Source organism: Anomalospiza imberbis, chromosome 6 (assembly GCF_031753505.1).
Source record: "Anomalospiza imberbis isolate Cuckoo-Finch-1a 21T00152 chromosome 6, ASM3175350v1, whole genome shotgun sequence".
Classification (NCBI taxonomy): Eukaryota; Metazoa; Chordata; class Aves; order Passeriformes; family Viduidae; genus Anomalospiza; species Anomalospiza imberbis.
Genome location: NC_089686.1, coordinates 36,902,242 through 36,925,593, shown reverse-complemented (window position 1 = coordinate 36,925,593; position 23,352 = coordinate 36,902,242). Strand labels below are relative to the sequence as shown.

General features: G+C 40.0%; 1 protein-coding gene across 1 annotated transcript in view; it reads right to left on the bottom strand.

Moving 5' to 3' along the window:
- Positions 1 to 2,691: 2,691 nt before the first annotated feature.
- The window catches only part of LOC137475764 (cytosolic phospholipase A2 epsilon-like), a 28,087-nt gene continuing 7,426 nt past the window's right edge, over positions 2,692 to 23,352 (bottom strand). Inside the window, exons 2-19 of the mRNA XM_068193435.1 lie at positions 20,733 to 20,869; positions 19,808 to 19,936; positions 19,107 to 19,147; positions 18,503 to 18,545; positions 18,013 to 18,076; positions 16,870 to 17,039; positions 16,652 to 16,744; positions 15,867 to 15,904; positions 14,704 to 14,839; positions 13,111 to 13,247; positions 12,586 to 12,811; positions 10,815 to 10,929; positions 10,258 to 10,395; positions 9,258 to 9,365; positions 8,038 to 8,226; positions 7,085 to 7,251; positions 6,238 to 6,424; positions 2,692 to 3,409 (exon numbers count right to left, since the gene is read on the bottom strand). Of these exons, the coding sequence (XP_068049536.1) occupies positions 3,099 to 3,409; positions 6,238 to 6,424; positions 7,085 to 7,251; positions 8,038 to 8,226; positions 9,258 to 9,365; positions 10,258 to 10,395; positions 10,815 to 10,929; positions 12,586 to 12,811; positions 13,111 to 13,247; positions 14,704 to 14,839; positions 15,867 to 15,904; positions 16,652 to 16,744; positions 16,870 to 17,039; positions 18,013 to 18,076; positions 18,503 to 18,545; positions 19,107 to 19,147; positions 19,808 to 19,936; positions 20,733 to 20,869 (2,429 nt within the window). The 3' untranslated portion in view covers positions 2,692 to 3,098. The remainder of the gene's footprint in view (positions 3,410 to 6,237; positions 6,425 to 7,084; positions 7,252 to 8,037; positions 8,227 to 9,257; positions 9,366 to 10,257; positions 10,396 to 10,814; positions 10,930 to 12,585; positions 12,812 to 13,110; positions 13,248 to 14,703; positions 14,840 to 15,866; positions 15,905 to 16,651; positions 16,745 to 16,869; positions 17,040 to 18,012; positions 18,077 to 18,502; positions 18,546 to 19,106; positions 19,148 to 19,807; positions 19,937 to 20,732; positions 20,870 to 23,352) is intronic.

The following is a 23,352-nucleotide window of genomic DNA, read 5'->3' as shown; positions in this document are numbered from 1 at the left end:
TGTGTTAAGCCACCTTGCCCACTGATTTTTCAGAAGATTTTAGTTGAGTGTAGCACCAGTCACTACAACCTTGGGGAAATCAATAAAACAAGTATTTTTTTGTCCTCTGACGTTAAAGTTTGTGCTCAGTAACTAAAAAAAAAAAAACAAAAAAAACAAAAAAAAAAAAAAAAAAAACCAAAAAAACAAACCACCTTGGGATCTCAGTTAAAAGAAAAGGAGAGGTAAATTTTGCTGAAACTGTGTTTAAACACTGTATTACAAATGTGCCTTTTGTGTGACACACTTTTGGCTCCTTCAGAGCATCCATATCATTTAAATCCCCTTTTGCTGGTCCAGTACATCTACCGTTTCACATTTTTATCTATGTACCTTTCTTCATCCTCATTTCCATACTGAATGCTGCTTTTTTTCTATATGCTCTGGGTCTTTTCTAAATACATCAGCAGGTTTAGATGAGCTCTTTTCATATCCTTCCTCTCTATGCTGTTCCTCAAAGAACAGATGTTAGACTTTAGCAATGCCCAGTTCTGGGCATTTAACCACTTGCCTTTTCTTGGTTCCTTGCTTTGCATTTTATTTAGGGCTGTGCATATATTTTGCAACTCTCTTGTTGCAATTTCCATGCTGAGTCCAAAGATTTTATAGCATTTCACATAGGGTCTTGCTGACTGGTTTCCTCAGTTTTTAAAATCTCCTTTTCATAGTTTGGTTTTGTATTCCTTTAACTGCCATTCATTTTCTCTATGGCTTAATTCATATGTAATTAAGTTATCCTTGTAGTTACACCTTCTCAATCTTACTTCAGTAATTTCTTTTAAATTAGTCTTGTATCACCATATCTTTAGAGGTCTGACTGCTCCTAATTATTAATTATCTGAAAAAAATATCTGACCTGTGGAAAACCTAAGTACTGCAGTGTGGAGTGAGATTGCTTTCCTGCTCGTCTGTGGTGCTAAATCCAGTATGTAGTGACTGGAGGAGCTTACATAGCTCACACACCTCACAGGGCAGGTATGATACTGCCTCAGACTGTCCTCCGAGTCTCTGGGAATTCATGATTCAGTGCAGGACTGAGGCAGATGCAGAGCCATTGTATTTTTTCAGCCCCTAAAATTTTTCCAGTGAATGCCTCAATCAGTTTTTTGAATGCATAAAATTTTATCAACAACTTAATTATATGTGTGCAGAGCTACCTCACTTTGTTTAAACCTGCTGTTTGCTAGTTTTGTCTGATCCTCTCTAGGTCGTGTGGTAGAAGAGACATGCACAGACTTTATGCACCTTTCTCTTCTCTGCCTTTCACTCCTCCTGTTCTTTTTCTAGGTTGCAGATTCCTCAGCTATTTGTACCTTGTGTGGAAGCAGTTCCACCTCCTTGATCAGGCCTGACATTTTCCTCTGTATTCTTGTTGAACATAGAAAACTGAGATACTGAGTAATTATTCCACGCAAGATTTCTGAAATGGGGTAAAGTGCTCATTGTTCTCTATGACCCTTTCGTGTCTGCTGGAAAGCAGCAGGAAGGGCAGGGAAGTGTTTGCACTCACACACCTCATTCTGCTTGTCTTCAGACTTCCTGCCTAGATGCTTCCTGCTGTTGGTGGAATAATTTTTGCCCTTCAGACAATAAAGCTCTAACTGTATATGGGAACCTGGGAGTGCTTCCAAATTCCCAGGTCTGGCTGTGCCCTCTAGCTACATCCCATCCCTTATTATGGGATCCAGCATTCATCAGCATGATTGCTGTCTTTGCTCTCTTGTTCCCATGGGACATAAACCCTGGGCATACAGTCCAGGAGCTGTTTGGGCTCCTGTAGCATGCAGGTAAGTGTTCACTGACCTAAGTGGCAAACAGAGAGGTTACATTGCTGTGCACCACCTAGGAGGAGACCCTCGACCTTGAGAGCAACGAATTTGTAAGACTTCCATTTCTGGCCCACAATAACAGGATTTCTTGACAAAGAATACTAGAGCAGAATTCAGGAGTGGGAAAGCCTGTAGGAAACTTGGGCTTGTGGATATAGGATGTCTAATAAATAAAATCATAGCATTGAATTAAAAAAATTAGAAGAAGAATGAATGTAGACTTTTACAGATTCCATCTGTCAAAAACCCAGACTGTTTGCTGAAAAAGAGACATATTAGTCTCACAACCAAAGCATCAGAAAGTTGAAAGTTGATGCTCTGTTAACTTCATTTGCTATACTCTAAAGCAAGTTTAAAAAATCACATTTGCATGAGTGATATTAGGTACACAATTTTAGTTTTGCTTTGTCTGTGTTTCTTGTGTTCTCAATGTAATAGTCTCAAACATTTTAATATTATCAATATTAAAGAACATTTGGTATTATCAATAGCATTTAAATCCAGCTTGGTAAAACAAATTAACATGAGTTGGTTCTTGTATAGATGGGTCTTAGTTGTAATCCTAAACTCAATGGGTCCCAGAATCTTGAACTAGTTTACATCTAGGTCTGGAGCAGGTACACATTCTTCTTCAATAAATTTTTCAACAGCTATGAAATGTCTGCATGTTTTCTTTGTCTTGCTAGTAGAGGAAGAAGCACCTAAAATAAGTGGCTGAAACATTGAAACATGTATTTGATAGGAAAACTTTATTTGCTGTAACTCCTACTCAGAAGTAGTGGTTTATTATATAAATTTAATATTTATTTACATTCACATAAAGATTTCTTAGTTCACAAATGGCTTCCTTGATTTTTTTTTAGAGACAATGGGTTTTGTTCTCTGCTGCATTTCTGGACCGGCAATCCTCAGTTTCTATAGCACAGGTAGAACACAAACAGTCAATGTAAACTTCCTCACACTTCCTTGTCCACGCAGTTTGGCCCTGGCCTAGAAGGTCACTTCTGCAAGTACAGTGGAGCAGAGCGTCACCTAGCCATGCTCCTGAGGTTGTCAACGAGGGAAGCACATGAGTTCATTAAGGAAGAGCTGGTTTTTTGAGTTTATTCCCTCCACTGACAGACAGGCTTAACATTTTTGATGACAAATGAAGTGCTATTCTTAGCCTTCATTGGCTTTTCTTCACTTCCTAATAAAATTCCTTTTCTTCTTCACCAACAGGACGATCCTTTATTTCATATTCCCTGGTGCTGGGCAGTCAGCCAAGTGCTGGGTTCCCTCTCTGGCAGGCACACACATGCCACAGCCATCGGGTGGTTTTTGCAGCGCTTGCTCTTTCTTATGCTGCTTTTTCCGCTCCACAGCTGTACGCAAGGCTTGAAGAATCAAATCTTTGTTGTTCTGGACGTTGTAGTAACTTAGATTCACCAGTTTGTCGAAATTTTCCTCTGAATAGCTCAGATTGTTTATGTAATATGGGCCACAGGCATTGTCAACATCAACCTCACCCTCTGCCATCTCTGAGGGACTACGCTTCACACCTAACAGACAAGCAATGGCTTGGTTAATTTGCAAAAAAGAATTAGGGTCTGGGTGTTTCTCAGGCATGCATAAGTAGTGGATCACAAACCTAAACTAAATCAGTTTTTTGCTCGAATCTGCACCGATGGGACACGGCATAGGAGCAGGCTGAGCTTCTATCTATCTGCTAATACATAGAATAAATAGGTTCTTGGGAGGGAAGAGGTCAGTTAATTTTTTTGGATTCTGAAGATTACTGGATTCCAGTACGTGCCTCTGACTGCTGAAGGACGGCTGAAGATCCCACCCGTAGGCAGAGACCTGAGGAGGTGGAGATCCACTGCTGTGTGGTATCCTGTAATCTCATGCCATGGATTCACCCCAGCCAGCAGCTAAGCAACACAGCTGCTTGCTCAGTACACCCTGACCACTGGGGTGGGGAGAGAATCAGAAGAGCAAAGGGAGAAAATGTGGGCGGAGATAAAGGCGGTTTAATGGAACAGAAAAGGAAGAGCAACATAATTCTCATTCCAAATCCCAAACAAGCACTATACCAGCTGCTAGGAAGAAAATTAACTCTTTCCCAGATCAAACCAGGTTCACAAATGTTTTTATGCTTCCTCATCATTTCCACAGACCCTTTGGTTTTCTGACAGCTGGCATGAGGGAAAGAGAGCATTAACAACCCAGAAATGGTAGGTAATACTGTCAGAGAGAGTATAAGAAACAAGAATTTTTCTGTCAGCGTCCAGTGAGACCATCACATTGCCAAGAGGGCGTTACTGTAGGAAAAAAGCACCCTCCACAGTCACAGATACCTGCACCACCTGAGCCATGGCAGGGGGGGAGACACTGGGAAAAGTCAGCATCTCCCTGACAGGACCTCATGCATTTGGGAATCTTCTCTACCAACATGTATCTAACAACATCGATCAAAGGGTTCTGATTTTACTTGAGGGGCCTCTTGGAGTCCAACAGATGTATTCCTCTCAGCTTTGCAGACAGAGTTACAGTGAACTGGTGCCACTCAACTGAAGCAGTCTAAGTCTCACACAGAGAATTCCCTTTCTTCTTGATTATGGATTAGCCTAACAGTGCAGAAGTTAACCAGTTTGAATATGTCAGTTTTACTTGTTTACTGCCCAGACTCTAAATTCCCCTTCCGAACAAGCTGATGGATGAGCTGCCTATGGAAAAACTGCCTGTTCATGTGATTGTACTAAAACTTTGCATTTAGATCTGGGCTAGGGCATGGTACTGAAGCCCTATAAATTACGCTGATTTCTGCCTGTCACTAATAGGCAGACATCCTTTTCCAGCCTCACAGGACCTTCTGCAGCATCCATCCTGCTGCTATGGAGGTCAGGTCTCAGCTGCAAGGTGTCAGTCCTCCCAAAAAATCTGCCTGCACAGATCCCTTTCATGCCAGCTCAGCTGACACTTTGCTCGAGGGGGCATGAGGAGGACTCCTTCTTTCTCTTCCTGTTTAGTCTCATCTTGCAGCTACCAGCTGAACTGGTTGGGCAACACAAGCTTGCCTCAAGTGTATGCAATATGTAGATATTGTGCAGGTCTTCAAATTAATTTTCTTCGTAACTAGCAACACCCCTTTTTAGACTTGCTGATGATCTGTGTTGACATTTAACATCTGCACATCATCAGATGTACACCTGATAGTAGATAACTGACTTAGGCTAGGCATCCCTCATTTCTGGAAATTATTGAGGGGAAGAAGGCAAGCAAACCCCCTCACAGAGCAATACAAAAGAGCAGTTCAGTATAGAAGAGCAGTACAGAAGCTATATCTCAGCTCTCCTTCTACTTCTTTCTTCTTTTTCCCTTTCTTTAATTCTGTCTACAAAAGGCAACTGCAGAAAGCAATCTTTGGGCTACTTAATCAGTGGTGAGAGCTGGAGTAGAACGGTGTGTGTACAAGCATAAATATCCTTAGTCTATTTGAATCCTGTTCAAAACCCCAGTTGTACACCTCAAATGTGCAATGAACTCAATCGACAAAACAAAAGTACCATATTATTTTTTACAACTTACTTAATATAAAAGGATGAGGATACACTGGGGACAATAGTTTCTGCTTGTTTTGGTTTTAATTTGAATGTACCATGTACTAACCTAGAACTTCTGACTTTCAAGTATACTGTGGGGCTTTGAAGTGAACTCACAATCTGAGTTAGGAATTTTAGTGTCTGGAGAAGGAGTAACTGAGGCTTTGGTAGCAAGAGAATATTATGGCATGTGGACCATGGTACCAGGACTTAGAATTCATCTGTTTAGAAGTGACTGGCAATGTTGCTATTGAAACTCTTTCAATTTCAAAGGGAACATACACTGTTGGAATGGCTCAGTGTTGTACTTTTCATCACTTCACTATGCTTCACTGTTACATTTTCATCACTTTGCTAGTTCATTGTTTTGTTTTCAAGGTTATCTGCCTAACTGTAAGCCTAGAAATTATTTTAAACAATGAAATCCTTAGACTCCTTGGAGCATTCTCTAACAGGAGAAGATGACAAGTATGAGAGGAAATTACCCCTGCTAATTTCTGCTACTGCAGATAAACAAAATATTGTTTTTCTCAATTAACTACAATCTTCTCATGAAAAGCCAAAAAAAAATCTGAAGAGGAAAATATGTGCCAAAGGCTAATCCCACATGTTTCTCTACTGTCCAGGAAAAATCACATATTTTAAGTTTCTTGATATGGTTCAGATCTAAGCAAAGAGAGTTCAAGATTGTTATTACAGTGTGATCTGAAAAACAGATATTTTCCAGTAAAAAAGAGGAAGAAAGTGGCCACTGGCTGTAATGTGATGGGTAACTGTTAACTTACCAGGTGCTTTGTATTCCCTGAAGCTGTCATTTACTAGAGGGAAAAATATCACAATAGGTGTTTCTGGGCTCTCTTTATCACCAACTATGTAGCATTCCTTCAAATGTGGAGTTTCCTGATCATCTGGCACCTTTGTAGGGAAAGGAATTCCCTGTTTTGCAAAGTATTTAGAGGCATCTTTCAGGGGCTTGTTGCCACAATAGGAAAACAAAACATAAGAAAACATCAGAACATATAGAAAGAACTTTGAATTTGACTAAAATCTAATTTCACTGGGAATATTTTTGGGGCAAGGGATAGGCTCTGACAGATTATGGTACATATCCAATTTAGGTGTTGGTTGTTTATGTGTTTCACATTTGGCTATGAAAAAATTGCTTCTAAACAACTTTTTATTCCTAAGGAATTTAACATTCCTAAATGCAAACTGTTGTTGCATTTATTTGCATATCTGGTCTTCTACATCAAACCCTTCTATTGTTGCAGTTATATTGTCCTGAAGGTACATGTTCCCTTGTATAGGAATATGTATGATTGCATTGAGAAATACTAGAAAATGTTTAAAGGCAATTAGCTTCATTCATTCTACTTCTGACTGCCTTCAAATCAGCTAAAACCACTTACATGTAAAAAGGGGCAGGTACAGTTTACTAAATTATTACTTCCTGATAACATTTGTACTGTTCTGTAAAGATATGTGACCCCCCAGTTAACAGTAAACTGTTAACTTATCAACACTTTCCAGATATTAGGGAAAACCAAAAGTTTCTATGAGTAGAGGGTCAGCCATTCTGGGAACTCAGTGATGAAACAGAGAAGTCAGTGAAGAACAATGTGCAAGACTCACCCCTGTCTGTGAGCCAGAGCTGTAGTTGAAATGCAAAATGACATCCACTTTCCTTTCTGGCCTCATAAGGGGTGGGTAACTGGTAGCAAAGGCAAATGCAGTATCAATCAGGATGAGGTAGTCTGTTGCTGTTGTCAGGTGGTTGGGCTGGGAGTCCAGCTCACAGTCTAGGAAATAAACGTGTTTTTTCAGAGAAGGTGCCCAATGCAAGGGAAGGACTGAGGAAAGTCTATTGTTGACAAAAAGGACCTTCTACTTTTCTTGGGTCCTAGACCTGCCTATATAGCTGATGGCTGCAGTTCAGTCATTTCTCAGTTCCTCATATGGCTTCCTCTTTTCACTCTTTACTCTGCAATTTCTTTGGCTTTCCTCTGATTATAAAGGGTTAACTTGGGGCCCAGGAGAATAGACTTAATTCATCTTGTGTGTGACTCTGAGCAGGTTGGTGTGGGGTTTTTTTCCTTTTTTTTTTTTCTTTTATGTTAATATGAAACAAATGAAAATGGCACCTTGCTCTCTCAACACAGTAAAAAGACTAAACATGTTGGGTGCCTTGCTCACTATGAGAAGCGGCACAAGCTACAATTTTACATGGAATATCTAGTGCCAGACTGAACAACAAAAAATCCCTACCTGGATGATGGGCAATACTGTTACAAAGATTATATCTTACTTAGAAGTAAAAATGTAACAGGAAACAAAGCTTCCTGCCACATCCCTTGAGCATGGGTGACTTGGGATTCTTCTCACCTATCAGTTGTGAAACTTTATGAATTTTTTAAAAGAACTTATTTTGAAGCCTCTCCTGCTGCTTAATTTTAGCTTTCAGTGACAAACATCTTCAAATACTATCAGAACAAAATGAAAAAGCAGCTTGATAACTTTTTAAGGATTGTTTCTTTTTCACGAGGATGGTTTAAACTATAACTCAAAGCAGGGTGTTCTTACCATACCTTTCCACTTGGAAAACTTGCTCTCTAGGTAGTTGTTGTTTATCTGGAGGCCTTTCAGGAAGTTGTGGATTTCTGAGGCTGCTGGACGTAACATTGCAACATCTCGGAATATTTCTGAAAAGCTGTCAGGAGGACAAAGCACTCGAGTATCCAGCTCATTTGGTCTTGTAGGGAATATGGCTTCATCATCTGCCAAAGAAAGAGTAACAGTTTATATATGTGGTTCCACTGTTGAAGTCAATCAATGCAGTTATCCTTTGGTTTAATATGTTTGGAAAACTTGGACTTCTTTATCTTTTTACTTCCAGGATTTTCACAAATCTCATTTTTTTAGCTAAGCTTTGAAAAATCCCTTTCTTCTTCTCACTTCACAGTGATAAATGCTTTATTTGTACTGCAAAAGACTCCACCTCACCTACTAGAAATTTCTTTGCTTTGCTATGATTTTATCCATTAAATATCTTGCACTTAACTTTGTCTTCCTTTGCTACTCCATGCCACATTTTCTTTCTCAAACAGATAAAAGGCCACACAATAACAATCTCTCAGCCACACAAACATAATTAATGTTCCTCACTATCAAATACAGAATCCTTGATTTAACAACCAGAAATTACTGCCTTACAAGTACTAGAAGATAAAAAAAGTAAGCCTTTTTGAAATTCTTCTTCCTTGTCATCTTTTCTTTGTAATGCATTTGTCTTGTGTAATTGGCCTTGAAATCTGACCCTGCAGATATTTCTTAATTTTGTATCATGTTTTGCAAATCTCATCCTTATGCTAGTTTGGAATGACTTCCAGTAGTACTGAAGTTTGTGTCAATGTTTTGTAGAATTCAGAGATGCAAGGATGTTGTTTGCTCTCATTTCTCTGATGCTTCAACTTTTGAGAGAGGAGCTGGAAGGCTGTGGAATGCTATGTGAGCATCTTCCATCTGTAGGGATATTTTCCTCTAGTTGTACCCTCGTGCTGAGAAAACATCTCATAAGAGGGCCATTGCCTCTTTTATTTTTGTGTGATGGATCCTGTGGGTACTTTTCACATACTTCTGAAATAATTACTATATTTAATACATGGCATTAATTTCCTTCTGGTTTGCATGTGGATAATGGAAATTCCTGAGGAGAATGTTCTAAAAGAGCTTCGAAAAATTCAGTAAGAGAGTAACAGCACAGAGGGGGGGAAAAAGATAAAACAAGAGTCACATAAGAATAACCTACCTATGTCAGTAATTTTGTCTCGTGTCCATTTGTGCCAGAAATCTTCTGAATTAACAGATATATACCAAGCATCCATGAGATTCAAGGAAAATACACTGCTCCAGATCCCTGTGGCATAGAATGTATTTGACAGAAAATAAATGGGGTGCAAAGAAATTTGATGTAAATCTTTCAAATATCTGTGTCACTGGACACTTCAGGGAACAGGGGCAGAAATGTCCCTGCATCATTCTAGAGAAGGTAGGAATAAAGTGCCAAGGTGTAGAAAGGGGGTGGTGACCTGAGAGCATTTCTGATCCCAGAAGGGAAGACCTGGGTCCATACTGGAAACTGCAGCCAGGGACAGAGAGATTCTAAGTTGCTTCCTTACGCCTCACCATTAGCTGTAGTGAAATCTCCACACAAGCAAAAAGTTTCAGCTTCTCAAAAAAAACACTGAAACTTCCTTTTTCCTTTATGCAGTTGGTGGAAGTAGAAAGAACAATGAGGCAAGAGATTGCTTTCGCAAAGGGAAGAAAGATTTCCTTACTGCTTTCACTTTTTTATGCAAGAGGGAAAAAAAGGATAAATATTACGACCTATTTGCACTCTGAAATGAAAATTTTATCTTAAGAATTAATCAGGGCTAGATGTGGCAGGAACTTTGTAGATAAAAAGGTGCATTTTAGAGACTCAGGTTGCAGAAGAAACTGATGATTTAACTTAGCAGCAATGATGCACAACTTTTGTTGCTGACAAATACATACTTGTATTGTGAAGGTCTCGTGTCAGTAAGCATAACTACAGATTAAATCAATAAATCTCTTAAGTCACAGAGCAAATGAAAAATCATGCAGATTGTGACCTGTTATCAGTTCTGGTATTTTAGCATATCTGCTATTTATGTCTGATATTTATCTGCTCCTGGCAGATAAAAACACACTAACTGTTTAATTTCAGAAGAGAGGTTTATGCAGCAGCAGATTATATTATACTACTTTTTCCCAGAACAACAAATCACCTTCCAAAAAGCAGATTCTGGATTCTGGGACTTTCTTCATCAGGCGACCCATGAAGAACTCGCTGCCAAAATCTTCTGCAGGAATGAAGGCACCATATTTTGGGAATCCTACCTCATAAGGGGTGAATTCCACCCATTCTAAAAGAAAAGGCATAAGACAGACTAATTACAGCAGCAGATACATAATTATTTGAATAAAGCATGATATTGGCCAGGTTAAGGCAAACTGGCTTCTAATTAATGCCCTTTGTAAGCAGGTATTTATTCACTTTACAGTTCATAGTGGTGAACATGCAGAATAAATTGTCCTCTTACATCTATATATCTCTAGAAACTTTTTTACAATTTCTACAGAAATGCATAATGTCTTCTATTGTCCTGCTTTTGATTCTGGATACTAAATTGTTCTAAGGTCTTCAAAATATTAACTATTACATTTCTCCTCTGAGTTGGATTAGCCTGTCAGAGTATATGTGCATTGAACTGATATCCTTATCTAATCCTAAATTGACCCCAATTGGGATTAAATGTTGAATGCAATTCTGGAGTATTGTTACCTCTAAAATCCTGGTCGCTGATATTATCCTTCACATTGAGAGAGAGGTAGATGGGCAGAGGGTTTTGACCCTGATTTAGTGCCTGCTGCTGATCTGTGAGCTTATGGCAGTCCTCCTGTTTTGAAGAATGACAGTAGCTGAGGACAATTGGATGACACAAAGAGCCCCCCACTTCATCTAAACCTGGGTTCTGACAATGAAGTGCATATATGACTCCAAATAGGATGCTCCCCAGTTGCTTAGTTCAGAAAGGTGCTGTCAACCCTGTCCCTGCCCCTCCCCTGCCCCAATGCTTCAGCACACAAATAATCCTAAATTCATATGTTGAAAGAATATGGTAAGAAGAAAATGCTGTTACCCACATTTTTTTATTTCAGAAAAATGTCTGGGAATGTTTGAAAAGCAATCTTGACAGGAAATATTTCATTATGAAAGAGCACAGACCTGTGACAGACAAGGCTCATGCAGTTAGAGTTCAGCAAGTCTTAGCCCTTCTGCTGCAGAGCTCAGGCAGGGTGGAAAGGGTGGGATGTTTTGCGAGCAGAACCAAGGTTTCTGAGTGTGCTCCTACAAGCAGAGCTGCAGGCGCTGCCCCTCAGCAGAGCAGCCCGTGGAAGGATGGCTGTGCCACCAATGCCACCAGGCTTCCCTTGGGTATTGTTGGTCAGGGGACGGGGCTGTGGAGACATTCACAGCTCCCTGCTGAACACAATCCCAGGGAGTCTCTACCACTGTGCTATGACCAGGCAGTAGAAATGTGGATGTGTGTGGAGTTAATCATATTACAGGGGGAATGTTTTCTCATTCTAAAGTATAAATGGCCTAGTGGGAAAGAAATATTCAAGAAGATTAAAATAGAGCCTGAACACGGCTCTGATGGAAATGTTTGCAGGGTGATGTCTTATTAACAGCTCAGAGATACTGTCTTTGGGCTTATGATTTTCCTTTGCCTTGCCTTATTGTGCAGCTCTTTTAAAAGAACAGCAGGATTTTCATTCAAATATTTACATGTGAATTCACAAAATCACAGAATGGTTGCGGTTGGAAGGGCCCTTAAATGTTACTTAGTTCCAATCCTACTGCTGTAGGCAGGGACACCTTCCACAAGACCAGGTTTGTACCCATCCAACCTGGTCTTAAAGACCTCCAGGGACGGGAGGTCCACAACCTCTCTGGGAACCTGTTCCAGTGCCTCACTACCCTCATAATGAATAATTCTTCCTAATACCTAATCTAAACCTACCCTCCTTGATTTTAAGGCCATTAATCCCTTGTTCTACCACTACATGCCCTTGTGAATAGTCCCTCTCCAACCTTCTTGTAAGTCCCTTATAGATTCTGTGAGGAATAAATTAAAATACGTTCAATCTGTAAGTTTCCTGTTATTTCTTTTCATTCCCATCCTTTCTGTACCAGAAGAGTACCTTCTGTGAGGTTAAGATCTGTATAATACAGCTAACAAATATAATGAATGCCAAGGCACATGCTCTAGGCATCTATATGAAAAACAAACAAACAAACAAGCAAAAAACCTATTTTGCATAAGGGTGATCAAACATTGGCATGTCTTGCCCAGAGAAGTTGTGGAGTCTTCAGCTGTGGAGATATTCAAAGCTCATAGGTCAGGGTAGCTGGCCCTTCCTAATCCTGCTTGGACAAGATGAACTCCAGAGGTCCCTTCCAATCTCAACTATTTTTTGATTTACTGTCTTTCCTCACTGCTGTATTCACTAGATATTCAAATCTGAAGAGAAAGGTGCTGTTATTGTACCTTATCATGTAACATGGTTTCAATGATGAGTCCCCACAGGTCTGTGAAACACAGCTGATGTCCTTCCTGTTTCCTCTGGCACAACTCTTCCAAATAGTATTTCAAACGATCAGGGGCAAAACAAGTAACAAACTTATTTTTAAGTACATGCTTTCGGGCGTCATTGAGAGTTTCCTTGAGATCCTTTTGGGACCACTCAGGATCTTCATACAAGTTTGACATGGTCCTAAAAAAACAAACAAACAAAAACCCACAAGGAAAAGTGTGAGCTCTGAAGCAGAGCTTTGGGAAGTTATGGATGTTTGTGTATTATGTCTTCATTTATATGAAAAAAACACCATGTGTTTGGTACTATCCACATATTTAATTAACTGCAAATGTGGTAAAATACCCACTGAAAGAAACAACAACAAAAAAGCAACAGCAGAAAAAGACAGCATTTTCTTGATAGTCAAGCTCATATAACTCAATATCACTCCTTGATGTCAATTATGGAAAATTCCTGTGTTCTTATGTTGGTCTTACCATGTTGTTCCAGATAGACCAGCGATATATGAGACACAGTCCAAGACATTCATTTCCTGCACACTGAGGAGGTGAGCATACAGGGCTGTCAGAGCTCTGGTTCCACCTCCCGTTGTCATGATTGCCACCACAGGCACCTGTTCAATCCCAAAATACATGTGTTTAGTGACAGATCTGAGAAGGGACAGAGACATCCCTGATTAGAAGGAGAAATTTACAGCACTGATAAAGTAGTGAAAACATGCCACCAGTCCAACGTGAAGAAAAACCTGAATTAATAATGAGGCATGTAAGGAGTAAGAAATACTTCATATTTTCTTCTGTCAAGCAGCTCTGCAATAGAGCATGAAATCCATTATCATATTATTAGTGCTCTGTTTGAAAATCATTAACACAAAGCAGCAAAAAATTAGAGGAAGTGGTACCTTCTTTCATCTGAATTAGATTATTATCAGACCAGAATATATCAGTGGTGTCTCACAGTTTCCATGTGAACAACAATGATTTCTCTTTTCCTGAAGTTTGCTGAAATTATTGAACAGTTATTCCACAGGCTATACTAGAAATGTCATGACTGATGGATTTAAGAGCACAGGCAGTTCAGAACCCCTGAAACCAGAGGCTGGTGACACCATTCCTTTTTAAAGTTTCTGGAGGGACAGAGAAACCATGCTCACTCCACCTACCACATATGTATATAGTGCACTAGATATGCAAATGAGCTGCAATTAGTTGCTTCTGTGATCATACAGAAATCCAAGGACTGGCAGTTTTAGAAACAGAATTAATTCATAAACAAGAATTGGTTTCTTTAACAGTAAAGACAGCTACTGTGCATTGGAGTGAATGAATGTCACATACAAATCAGAAGAATATAGAGATTGTATGTTCTGCAAGGAAGTATGGGCAATACCTCTGAGGGGACTGGAATGACCCATGGCTTAGTACTGGCATTGAAAGGCAGAGTCTTGTGTCTGAAAGGTCCAGCTGTGCAAGAAAAGCTGAACTCAATTTAGGTCAAAACAAGAAAAATTTATCATGCCTGCATTCGAGTTTAGGCTTCACACTCCAGTCATTGGTGCATAATTAAAAAGAGAAACCTGATTTTCCCCTGCCTTAAAATTTCTGTTATCAATCCTGTTTGCTGAGCAAGAACATGCTGAGCAGATGAAATCAGATTGGCAGCGTGCTATGTTCACACAACAGGAACCTAAATGGTGGCACAAAGGATACACAAAATAAAATCCAGTTATAACCATGAGGGAATTAAGAGCTGAATCCACTGTTCAGATCTGGCCAAAAAGAAACTTTGGCCTTGGTTCTGAGAGCACCAAGCCCTTCTCTTCATTGTGGGGCAGACTGCTAATGAGCACAAGGCTAGATTGTCTAGCTTCAGGGCTACAGGCTTTTTATCCATGTTTATGATGAGTACTCATTTCTTCCCTAGAATAGAGAAAATAAGGCAGCCACTGAGAAAAGAACTCAGCTGTAGCCTGTACATGACACTACAGGGTTTCCAAACAAATGTGCCCATCATTGGTATGTTTTGATACTTATCTGTGCAGAAAGCAGAGAAAATTATGTTTCAGATACCTCATCATCCTGCAAGTCCTCCTCCAGGTGGAGAATGTCCTTCAAAGCAGCTGCAACCACCTTCTTCCTCTTGCAAATGAAATCCTGTTCCTGGGCACACAGATCAAACCCCAGGCGTACGTCTAGGTCTTCCTGGCTGGAGCAAGGATCAGGTATCATACATCACATTTGTAGCCTAAGCCAGCATTTAAATTGCTTTACTTCATAAATAGACATGCCTTCACTACCAGGTCTATATAAAGCAAAGGAGGAAGATATTAAATTTTCTGTTTTTTTCTTGGAGAAAAACAGTCCATCTGCCTTTGAACTGAAAGGATTTTTTTTTCCTCCCTGACAAAGATGCCTGGAATTAAATATAGCTACAAATAACAGCCTTTCCTTTTCAGACATAAATCCAGAGGCCTGCAGAGGGCGGTGTTTCAAAGGTGGCTTTTAAAAGTTGTGCGAACTTCCACGGATATCTGTGAAACGTTCTACTGAAGTTGTATATTTACATGATCAGATGTTCTTTTGATACTTACAAGCACTACATTTGTGGTTTGAAAGCTGCTATGAAAATCTTGCATAGGCTTCTAAGGAAGAAGTTTTTAAATGACAGCTGTACACTGCATTTATATTTCATAGCATATTTACTGAAAATAAACAGCATGATGGAAAAAGCATCTGCTTTTCTGGAAGTTCTCTTATGTTACAATATGGAACATAATGTAACATATCCATCTTATAAATTTTACTAAGGCCTGAACAATATTCCAAAACACACAGTGTGTTTCCTTGGTTTAGAAATAAGCAATCACTTCACTGAATTTATTTGCACTTATCTCTTTGAGTAGACATCAAAACAGTAAATGCAGGTACATTTATTATTTCAATATTTTTCCACATCTTAGAGTATATGTATGCATGCCATATACCTATATGTATACCATACACAGTATGAATAGAAAATTGGTGTGTTTTTTATAAAACCTTTTCTTAACTCCCTGTCCCATTACAAAAACTCCGTTCCTGAAAATTTGCATTCTGTACTGAGTGTATTTTATTTTGTAGTCTGAAATGAGGATGGACCAGCATTCAGGACAGAGGCAGTAACAAAGGGATTGGAAATTGATTTACAACTATCTAAATACAAAGAACCAAGGGGAAAACCACAGGTGTCTTACCATTTTTTCACCTTAAGAAGCAAATCAAATTTTCTGTGCTGAAAATTGAAAAGGTAAAATGATGAATATTGATATTTTGTTTAAAATAGACCCTTTCCCCCACTCAGACTGAGACACAGATCTTTTGGGTCATCATTACACCTACAAAACTCTGAATCTCAAATAACTGAGATCTCTTCTCAGTATTTCAGTTGTAACCAGAAATGTGCACTGATTTAATAGATAAGACTTTAGTACACTGTCATCTGTAGTCCACATGTTATCTCTCTCATAAAACTCAGTGTAGTTTGCCTGGTACTAGTTAGCTACACAAGTAAATACCAGAAGAGCTGCTACAGCTCACCTCCCTGGAAGGATCCCCCACTGAAGATGGGTGTTGAAACCAGAGCTTCTCACATAACAATGTCAGATACAAGGGGAAGCCCGAGAGGCTGAGCACCCCACAGTTGTGGCTCGGGTTTGCTTCCTGGGGCAGTGTGCCTGGCTGCAGCCTTACCACTCTGTCCCAGTGGCACCCATTCACCTCCAGCTTGGTTAAGTACATGGACAGTATAAGGACCATGAGCAACAGCTTAGATATTTTTCTTCTTCCTCCTTTTCCCATGGATTTCCCTTTTTATTTTGCTCCAAATAATTCACTTCACTATGCATTGCCCTAGGTTGGAGGGAGGTTAGAAAATAACTGTCTCTGTAAAAAGAGAAGTGGCCCTTGGTTTCTGCTTCATGCAAATCAGAAAGAATTTAAAAAGCTTGCAAAGGATTCCCCATGGCCAGCAGACACTCACCTCACCAACTACTTCCCGCTCAGAGGGGAGTGACTTCAGAGGGATTGTCAAGGGGACACTTTTCCTCCTTGGTCCACATGACATGCAAGCACACTGAAAAGGAACACGGAGTGGTTTTTTGGTTAGAACAGAAATGTTCTCCTCTTGCTCCCTACTCATACGTAAATGTCAGGTCATAGAACTGCCTGTGTTGTCTACCATGTTCTGGGGTAACGTACAAAGGTGGGAAGCCTCCTCTTCTTTCTGAGTGCAACATCCAGGGAGGGTTGCTTGTATCTGGCATAGTGGAAGAAAGTGGGATCTGGGAGAGGGGAGCGGGAGTCACAGCCCACTGAAACTGTCTGTGTTTCTTCAAAGGATCCTCTCACTGTAAATGTTAGCTCATTCTCTAAAACAATGAGGAAATACACATACACAAACATACACAAAATTACTTATAATTGTAAAAAAAAAAAAGGGAGAGGGGAAAAAAAGAAGCAAAATGTAGCTTTGAACAAATTCCTTCTCATTTTCCTTTGTATTTAGAAAACTATCTTCTAAAAGTGATCCAAACCCCAAACATTTCAGGTGACTGTATCATTATAATGTGCTGAGCAAGAAGTCAGATGGGAACGTGACACGGATGGAACTGAATTTTAGATTGCTGCTTTTCTGTTGGAGTTTCATCACGACACAGTGAATACAAACAGGTACTTCGCATGGTAAATCATCCTCACCCCAGGCCAAATAATGAGCTGAAGAAGTTCTCAGTCCCCTAAAATAAGATCTGACTATTATGAGCAGCAGATGACCCTATTTATATGAATAGTTCAGCTAATCCTGCCAGTGTGCATTATGCATGCTCTGAGATTGCCTACCAGATCCAGCCCCTCAGGGGATGTGGGCAGAGGAGCTTCTAGATTCTGAATCTTGACCAGGGTCAGGCAGGAGCCAGCTGCTGAGTGGCTAACCCCTGCAAAAAATGAGGTGTTTCTGTGCACATGTGTAAGTTGAAGTGGCAGAGAACCTGAGCAAAGTTAATGCTATAATATAACTATAATACCTGAGGAATTAAGCTTCTTCAGGGTTTTGCAGTACTGCAGCAGAGGTTTGCAGAATCTCAACTTGGGTTTTAGATACCTTCCGTATAATCATCTGATTCTAGTTGTTTCTAGTCTGGCACAAGACTCCCCATGAAGTCAGAACCCTGAGCATATACCTGCTGCAGGACGGTGGCATTCCCTACTGCAAATTTTGAACAAATTTTGTACAAATCACCTTAAAAGATCAATTAAAGCCTTAGTATTTTGCTGATGCAATGTCCAGGACTTGTTAGAGACAGTGATATCACCAATATTTATTTTAAGAAGTAATAATCTTACCTGAGAAACACTTCTTTTGCCTCCTGCTGTCCAAGTGAACTTCCAAACAGGCTTCTTCACGACACTACGGTAGGTGTGATGAGGACAAAGAATTAGGTAACTCATCCAGCCATCTCACCACCAGTGCTGGTAGAGGTTGAAAGGATCATTGTAGGAAAGGTCATTGTTTGAATGGGGGGGCCAGCTGTGTTGGACACTTTTGCCAGACACAGTGAATGTGAGAATTAATTTATTGTCACATGGGAAGATGGTGCTATGCTAAACACATTGTCATTTTCAATGGATGCAGACAAAATGAGGGAAAATTATAATAGCCAGAAGGCTCCTCTAAGATCATGCTATTCTCCTTAAAGATAAAGCTCCTAAGAGAAAGTATCACTAAAGAATGAAGACTTGCAATGTTTCCCTCACTGACATTATAGTCAGCTGTAGTAAGGAATGATGTGGGGAAGAACACAAAAAAAAAAAAAAACAAACAACATTATTTTACCACTATTGCACCATTTGTGATGATGGTTTCAGGAGGACCCTGGCTGGAAAACAAGAACAAATAATATACATTTATAAACAATACATTCTGGATACTGTCCTGAATAGGACACATTATTCTCTCTAAATTTTTTATTACTATTATTTTCTTTGCTCCTTCTCGTTATTTCTGTAAGTATACTCCCTTGACACTAGATGCCACATAATGACCCAGCAGAAATTATTAATTTGCTGTAGGGCACCTGGAAAGTCCTTGCAACAGCCTTAGTAGCACAGGCGTGACACAAGCTGGGTAGCAACATTCTCCTCAGCCATGACTTTCCCAGAGAACACTGTCCAGTAAATCTGCAGACTTACTGCAGTGGGGTTTGCCAGCCAACTGTGAACTATGTAAGTCAAAAATCTTAAGAGAATGTCACAGAATTAAAAATTCTCAACTCTTCTCCACATTGTGGCATTTCCGCTTTCATATAACAATTTTTTAATGCACATGTTAAGTCTGGAAAAACTTGTCTCTGGCTATTAAGGTGGTACTGGATCTACAAAAGGTTTCCCTGCACTAATGCATAACTACAAGCTACCAATAGTAATGAGGTTTTACTCACATGGTCTCCAATACAAACTCAACTTCCAGCTCCTCCTTCCCCTGAAAAAAAAAAAAAAGAGAAGCTGTCTCAAGTAGCATGTGTAGAGGTTTTCAAAGTGACCTTAATTTTTGCAAGCACCGTGTTCTTTACATTTAATAAGTAAAAATATTCTGTTTTGTACTTGCTATTATCAGCATTAAAGGACAGAGGCAGCTTTTTCTTCCCCAAGAAACTCAATTGTACTTGAAGAACGAAGGGTGTTTGGTGCTTATAAATCTCCCTAACAAACCTATTTCACACTTTTTTCTCTGCCAGCTTCCATGTGCTGAACATGATATGCTAAGGCTTAGTATTTAGGGAAATATTGTGGAAACAGGCCATTTCCCTGTGCTTGCATTGTTTTGGTTTTTACAGTCTTTGTGAGGATTAGATAAACTGTTATTTTCTATGAGATTATTGAAAGCGCAAAGCTTCCCTAAATTGCATCTACTCTGGGGCTTGTGAATTTGTCCGTGACCTGTGCCAAAGGAAACCAACAGGAATTTGAGAAGGCCATCTACTTTGTCACTGCTGTGCATTTTCCAGGATGCTAATAAATTTTGCTAAATCTTTACCACCAAGCTGGTCCTGGTCGTAAAACCAGAAGAGAGAGTACATCTCTCTAACAGAGGGGAGAGAATGGACATCAAGCTATACTAAATGTCTCACCAAGCTCTTACCTCTGGGGTTAGTGGGAATGCTGTAAAAACTCTTTCCCCAAGGGGGATTTTAGCTACATCAAAAAGCACAATTGCACGGTCATCATCATGAATGATGTCATCATCAGAAACAGTAATTTCCAGAACATTCTAGGAAAAGAAATGAAAAATATCCAATTCACTAGCATGCATGACATAAAATAAATATGACATTCTGCAGCTCTTCCAGGCTTAGTGTCTGCTTTACAGAGAGGAAATAGAAAATAATTGATGAAAAAGTGTGAGAAGGAAGAGTAAGAAAGCAGTTATAAAGAAACAGGTCTTAGTCTTATCAATTAAAGCTGAACTGACATCTCTTTTGGGTCAGCTGTTATGCTTTTAAGTAGATCTCATAAAAATGCAATCTTCTAGGGAGGAATGTGGATTACCAAAAATCCTATACTGCTTCATATCAGCAGGGGTAATAGAGATTGCTTCATATCAGTGATCACCCTTCTAGGTCCTTGGACATTCTGCTTTCAGCCACCAGTTCACAGGTATTTGAGTGTAGTTCAATTATCAGCAGCAAACTGAGTAAAGATTTTAATCATACTAGAATTTGGCATCATCTCCTGCCATTACTTCATGTCCTTTCAGAAAAACATGTGGTTTTCTGTTAGAGTGTAATTTTATATTTTCATTTCAGTTTCTCTGTGTTGTCACTGTTAGGGGTCCCCTCAGCCTTCCCCGAGGTCAGACTCTCATTACCCATACGTAAATAACAACAACTATCTGTTAGGAGTAAATTGAATTCCAGCAAAACCAGAATTGCTTTGCTTCAGCTTGTGTGGGGAATTTTAAGTAAACTCAGAAATGCACCAGAGGATATTTCTAGTTTAGGGGTTTTGGGCTAAACTGAGAGACACTGAGCAGAGTAGATAAAAAAGAGAGGTTTTGGGTTGTTTACCTTGACTTTTCTCTGTATCCGGAAGTAGAAAGTTTCGTTCCACACAGGATTTCTGCAGTTTTTGATGGTTTTGGTGTGGAATATTTCATCTGAAGCTGTTGGCAACCAGAGCCTCACATAGCAGTCGGATTGGCTTACTATAGAAACAAAAGCACAAAGTATCAGGCAGAGGAGACACGATACAAGCAGTGGAGACATCAAAGTGTTCCATAGCTGAAACATGGGTGAGAGATGGCCAGTTCTTTCTGATAAACATTGGCCAAACCAGTAAGACAGAAATCAGACAGCTGGATAAAATTAATTTGTTCATCTCAACACTATTTTTAATAAGCAGTGTGTTCAAACAATTATGCATAATCTTATGCATTCAAAATAAAAATACAATCCTAGGTAGCAAATAGAACAGTGTGAATATTCATAAGTCTTGTATTACTCCATATTAAGAAAATTTGGCAGGTGAAACTGTGACTGAGGGAGCAGAGCATTAACTTCAGACCCTGAGAGGGACTGCACATAAATTGTCTCTGTAGCAATCAAACTTCATGAGAAATACCAAAAGAATCAGGTTTAAGTCTGATTCAGATACTAGATGTCTGACATACCAGGTTATTAACTCTTTATGAGAGAAAATTAATTACTCCAGTAACCTTGATCCTGGTCTCCCTAGGCGGGGAAGGAAGGGAGAGGCCTACCAGCAGTTCAATTGCTGCTTCAAGAGCTCAGTAGGAACTGGAGCCATTTCCTGGTGTTTGCTGACACTTGAAAGACCAGGAATTTACATCTCTTCCCAGGAAAAGTGAAGTGGCAGAAAGGATTTGCATCTTGTGGATGGAGGGAGTGGAGTGAGGCTGCACTTGCTCTAAGTTACCATCTCCCATAGATCCTGAACTGAGTGAACACCAAAGAGATTCTCAGACCTTGGACAGGAACTTTTCCAGTGGCAACTAGAAGGGTTGATTCATCCTGTTCTGTGAACACAGGCTTTTGCCAGAAAAGAGGAGGAGTCTGGTGCCGTGGCAGTCGACAGAGAACCACCCCACGGGCAGGGAGAAGAGCACCTACTATCTGTGAGCATGGTACAGGTCTTGAGCCAGCTCCTCAAGGTTAGAAGTGAGTTCATGCCCATGTCTTTTTTCAGGATACATTGCTTTTGGGATATTTTGCCTAAAAATAAGGTGTTGCCTGAAATCCAGAGACCCTGTGACTGCGACATCCGCAGGGGAGGATGCCTGTCAATTAGGGAGATCCCCATGTAGCACTTCATGCTGAATTTTGAAGGAATTTCTTGACACTGCTAGGAGTTTTCTCTCTAGAAGGTAGTAGATTGCCTGTCTTTGAAATTATTTCCACTGACAATGTTTCGGAGTCTCAGATTTTAACATAATGGAGGTGACAGGATAATATGTTGACTTTGGCAATTACCAGTACAATACGTAATTTACTAGGAGTGGGAGGGCTGTGCTCGCTGATCTCTCTGATAACTGAAAGTCCTGCCCTCACTGTGCTGCCTGACAGCCTTCTGAGCTGTGCTGTACTCATCCTGATAAATGGCATCACTGCCTCTGATCTAGAGCCTGTACAATAGCCAAGAACTAAATATGGCTTCAGGGCATCTGGACCATCCCTCCTCTCATTAATGCACACACAACTGCCAATCTCAAGTGTATCAAAAACATGAATCCAGCATCTCCAAAACTGCCAAAGTGGATGAGGGGGATGTAATTCAGAAATTAACATTTCTGAACTGATTTAAGACATAATTTCTCTCCCTTTTAGTTGCTAGCTATCATAGAATGCAGGAAGGTCACATTTCTGTATTTTTGCTGTACTTGCAAAGGCACATTCTTTTCCTTTCTCTTTCTTCAAGAAAACCAAAATGGTCTTGAAAACCAAAACGCTTTGCCCATATTTTAAATTTCATTTTTTCATCACACACTGTATAAAATAAGATTTGTGATAGAACTGATTAAGCTGGCAGTACGAAAGCTCTGAGACAACATGAATGGACAGGTGCAGGACTTATGAATGTCTTTTGTTACTGTTTTATCCATAATCTACTGATTTTCTGGAGTGTTTTCTTTGGCAAAATATCTTCATGAGGCTACTTTCTAAAATTACTGTTCAGCATATATGTTGATTTCATAAATACTTATGTAAAATCAGCTATTGAAAATTCTTTGTCAAACTGATGAAGTACAGGATAGATACATGGAAAGTGAGGTGGATTAAAAACTGGTTTAACCAGCAGGATCAGGTGATTGTGGTTGGCAGCACAAAGTACAGTTGGAGGCCAGTCTCTGCTGGTGTACCCCAGAGGCCGATAGTGGAGCCAGGGCTGTTTAACATCTGTATGAACAATGTGAGTGATGAGACAGAGGTCAGCTTCAGCAAGTCTGCAGGTGGAGCAAAACCTGGGGGAGTAGCTGACACCCCAGAAGGCTGTGCTGCCATTCAGAAGGACCTGTGCAGGTGGGAGGGCCAGGCCATCATGAGCCTCACGAAGTTCACTGAGGGAAATGCAAAGTCCTTTACAGGAGGAGGCAAAACCCCAGCACCAGGATGGGCTGAGGGCTGACCAGCTGCACAGCAGCTCTGCAGAGAAGCATCTGTGCATGTTAGT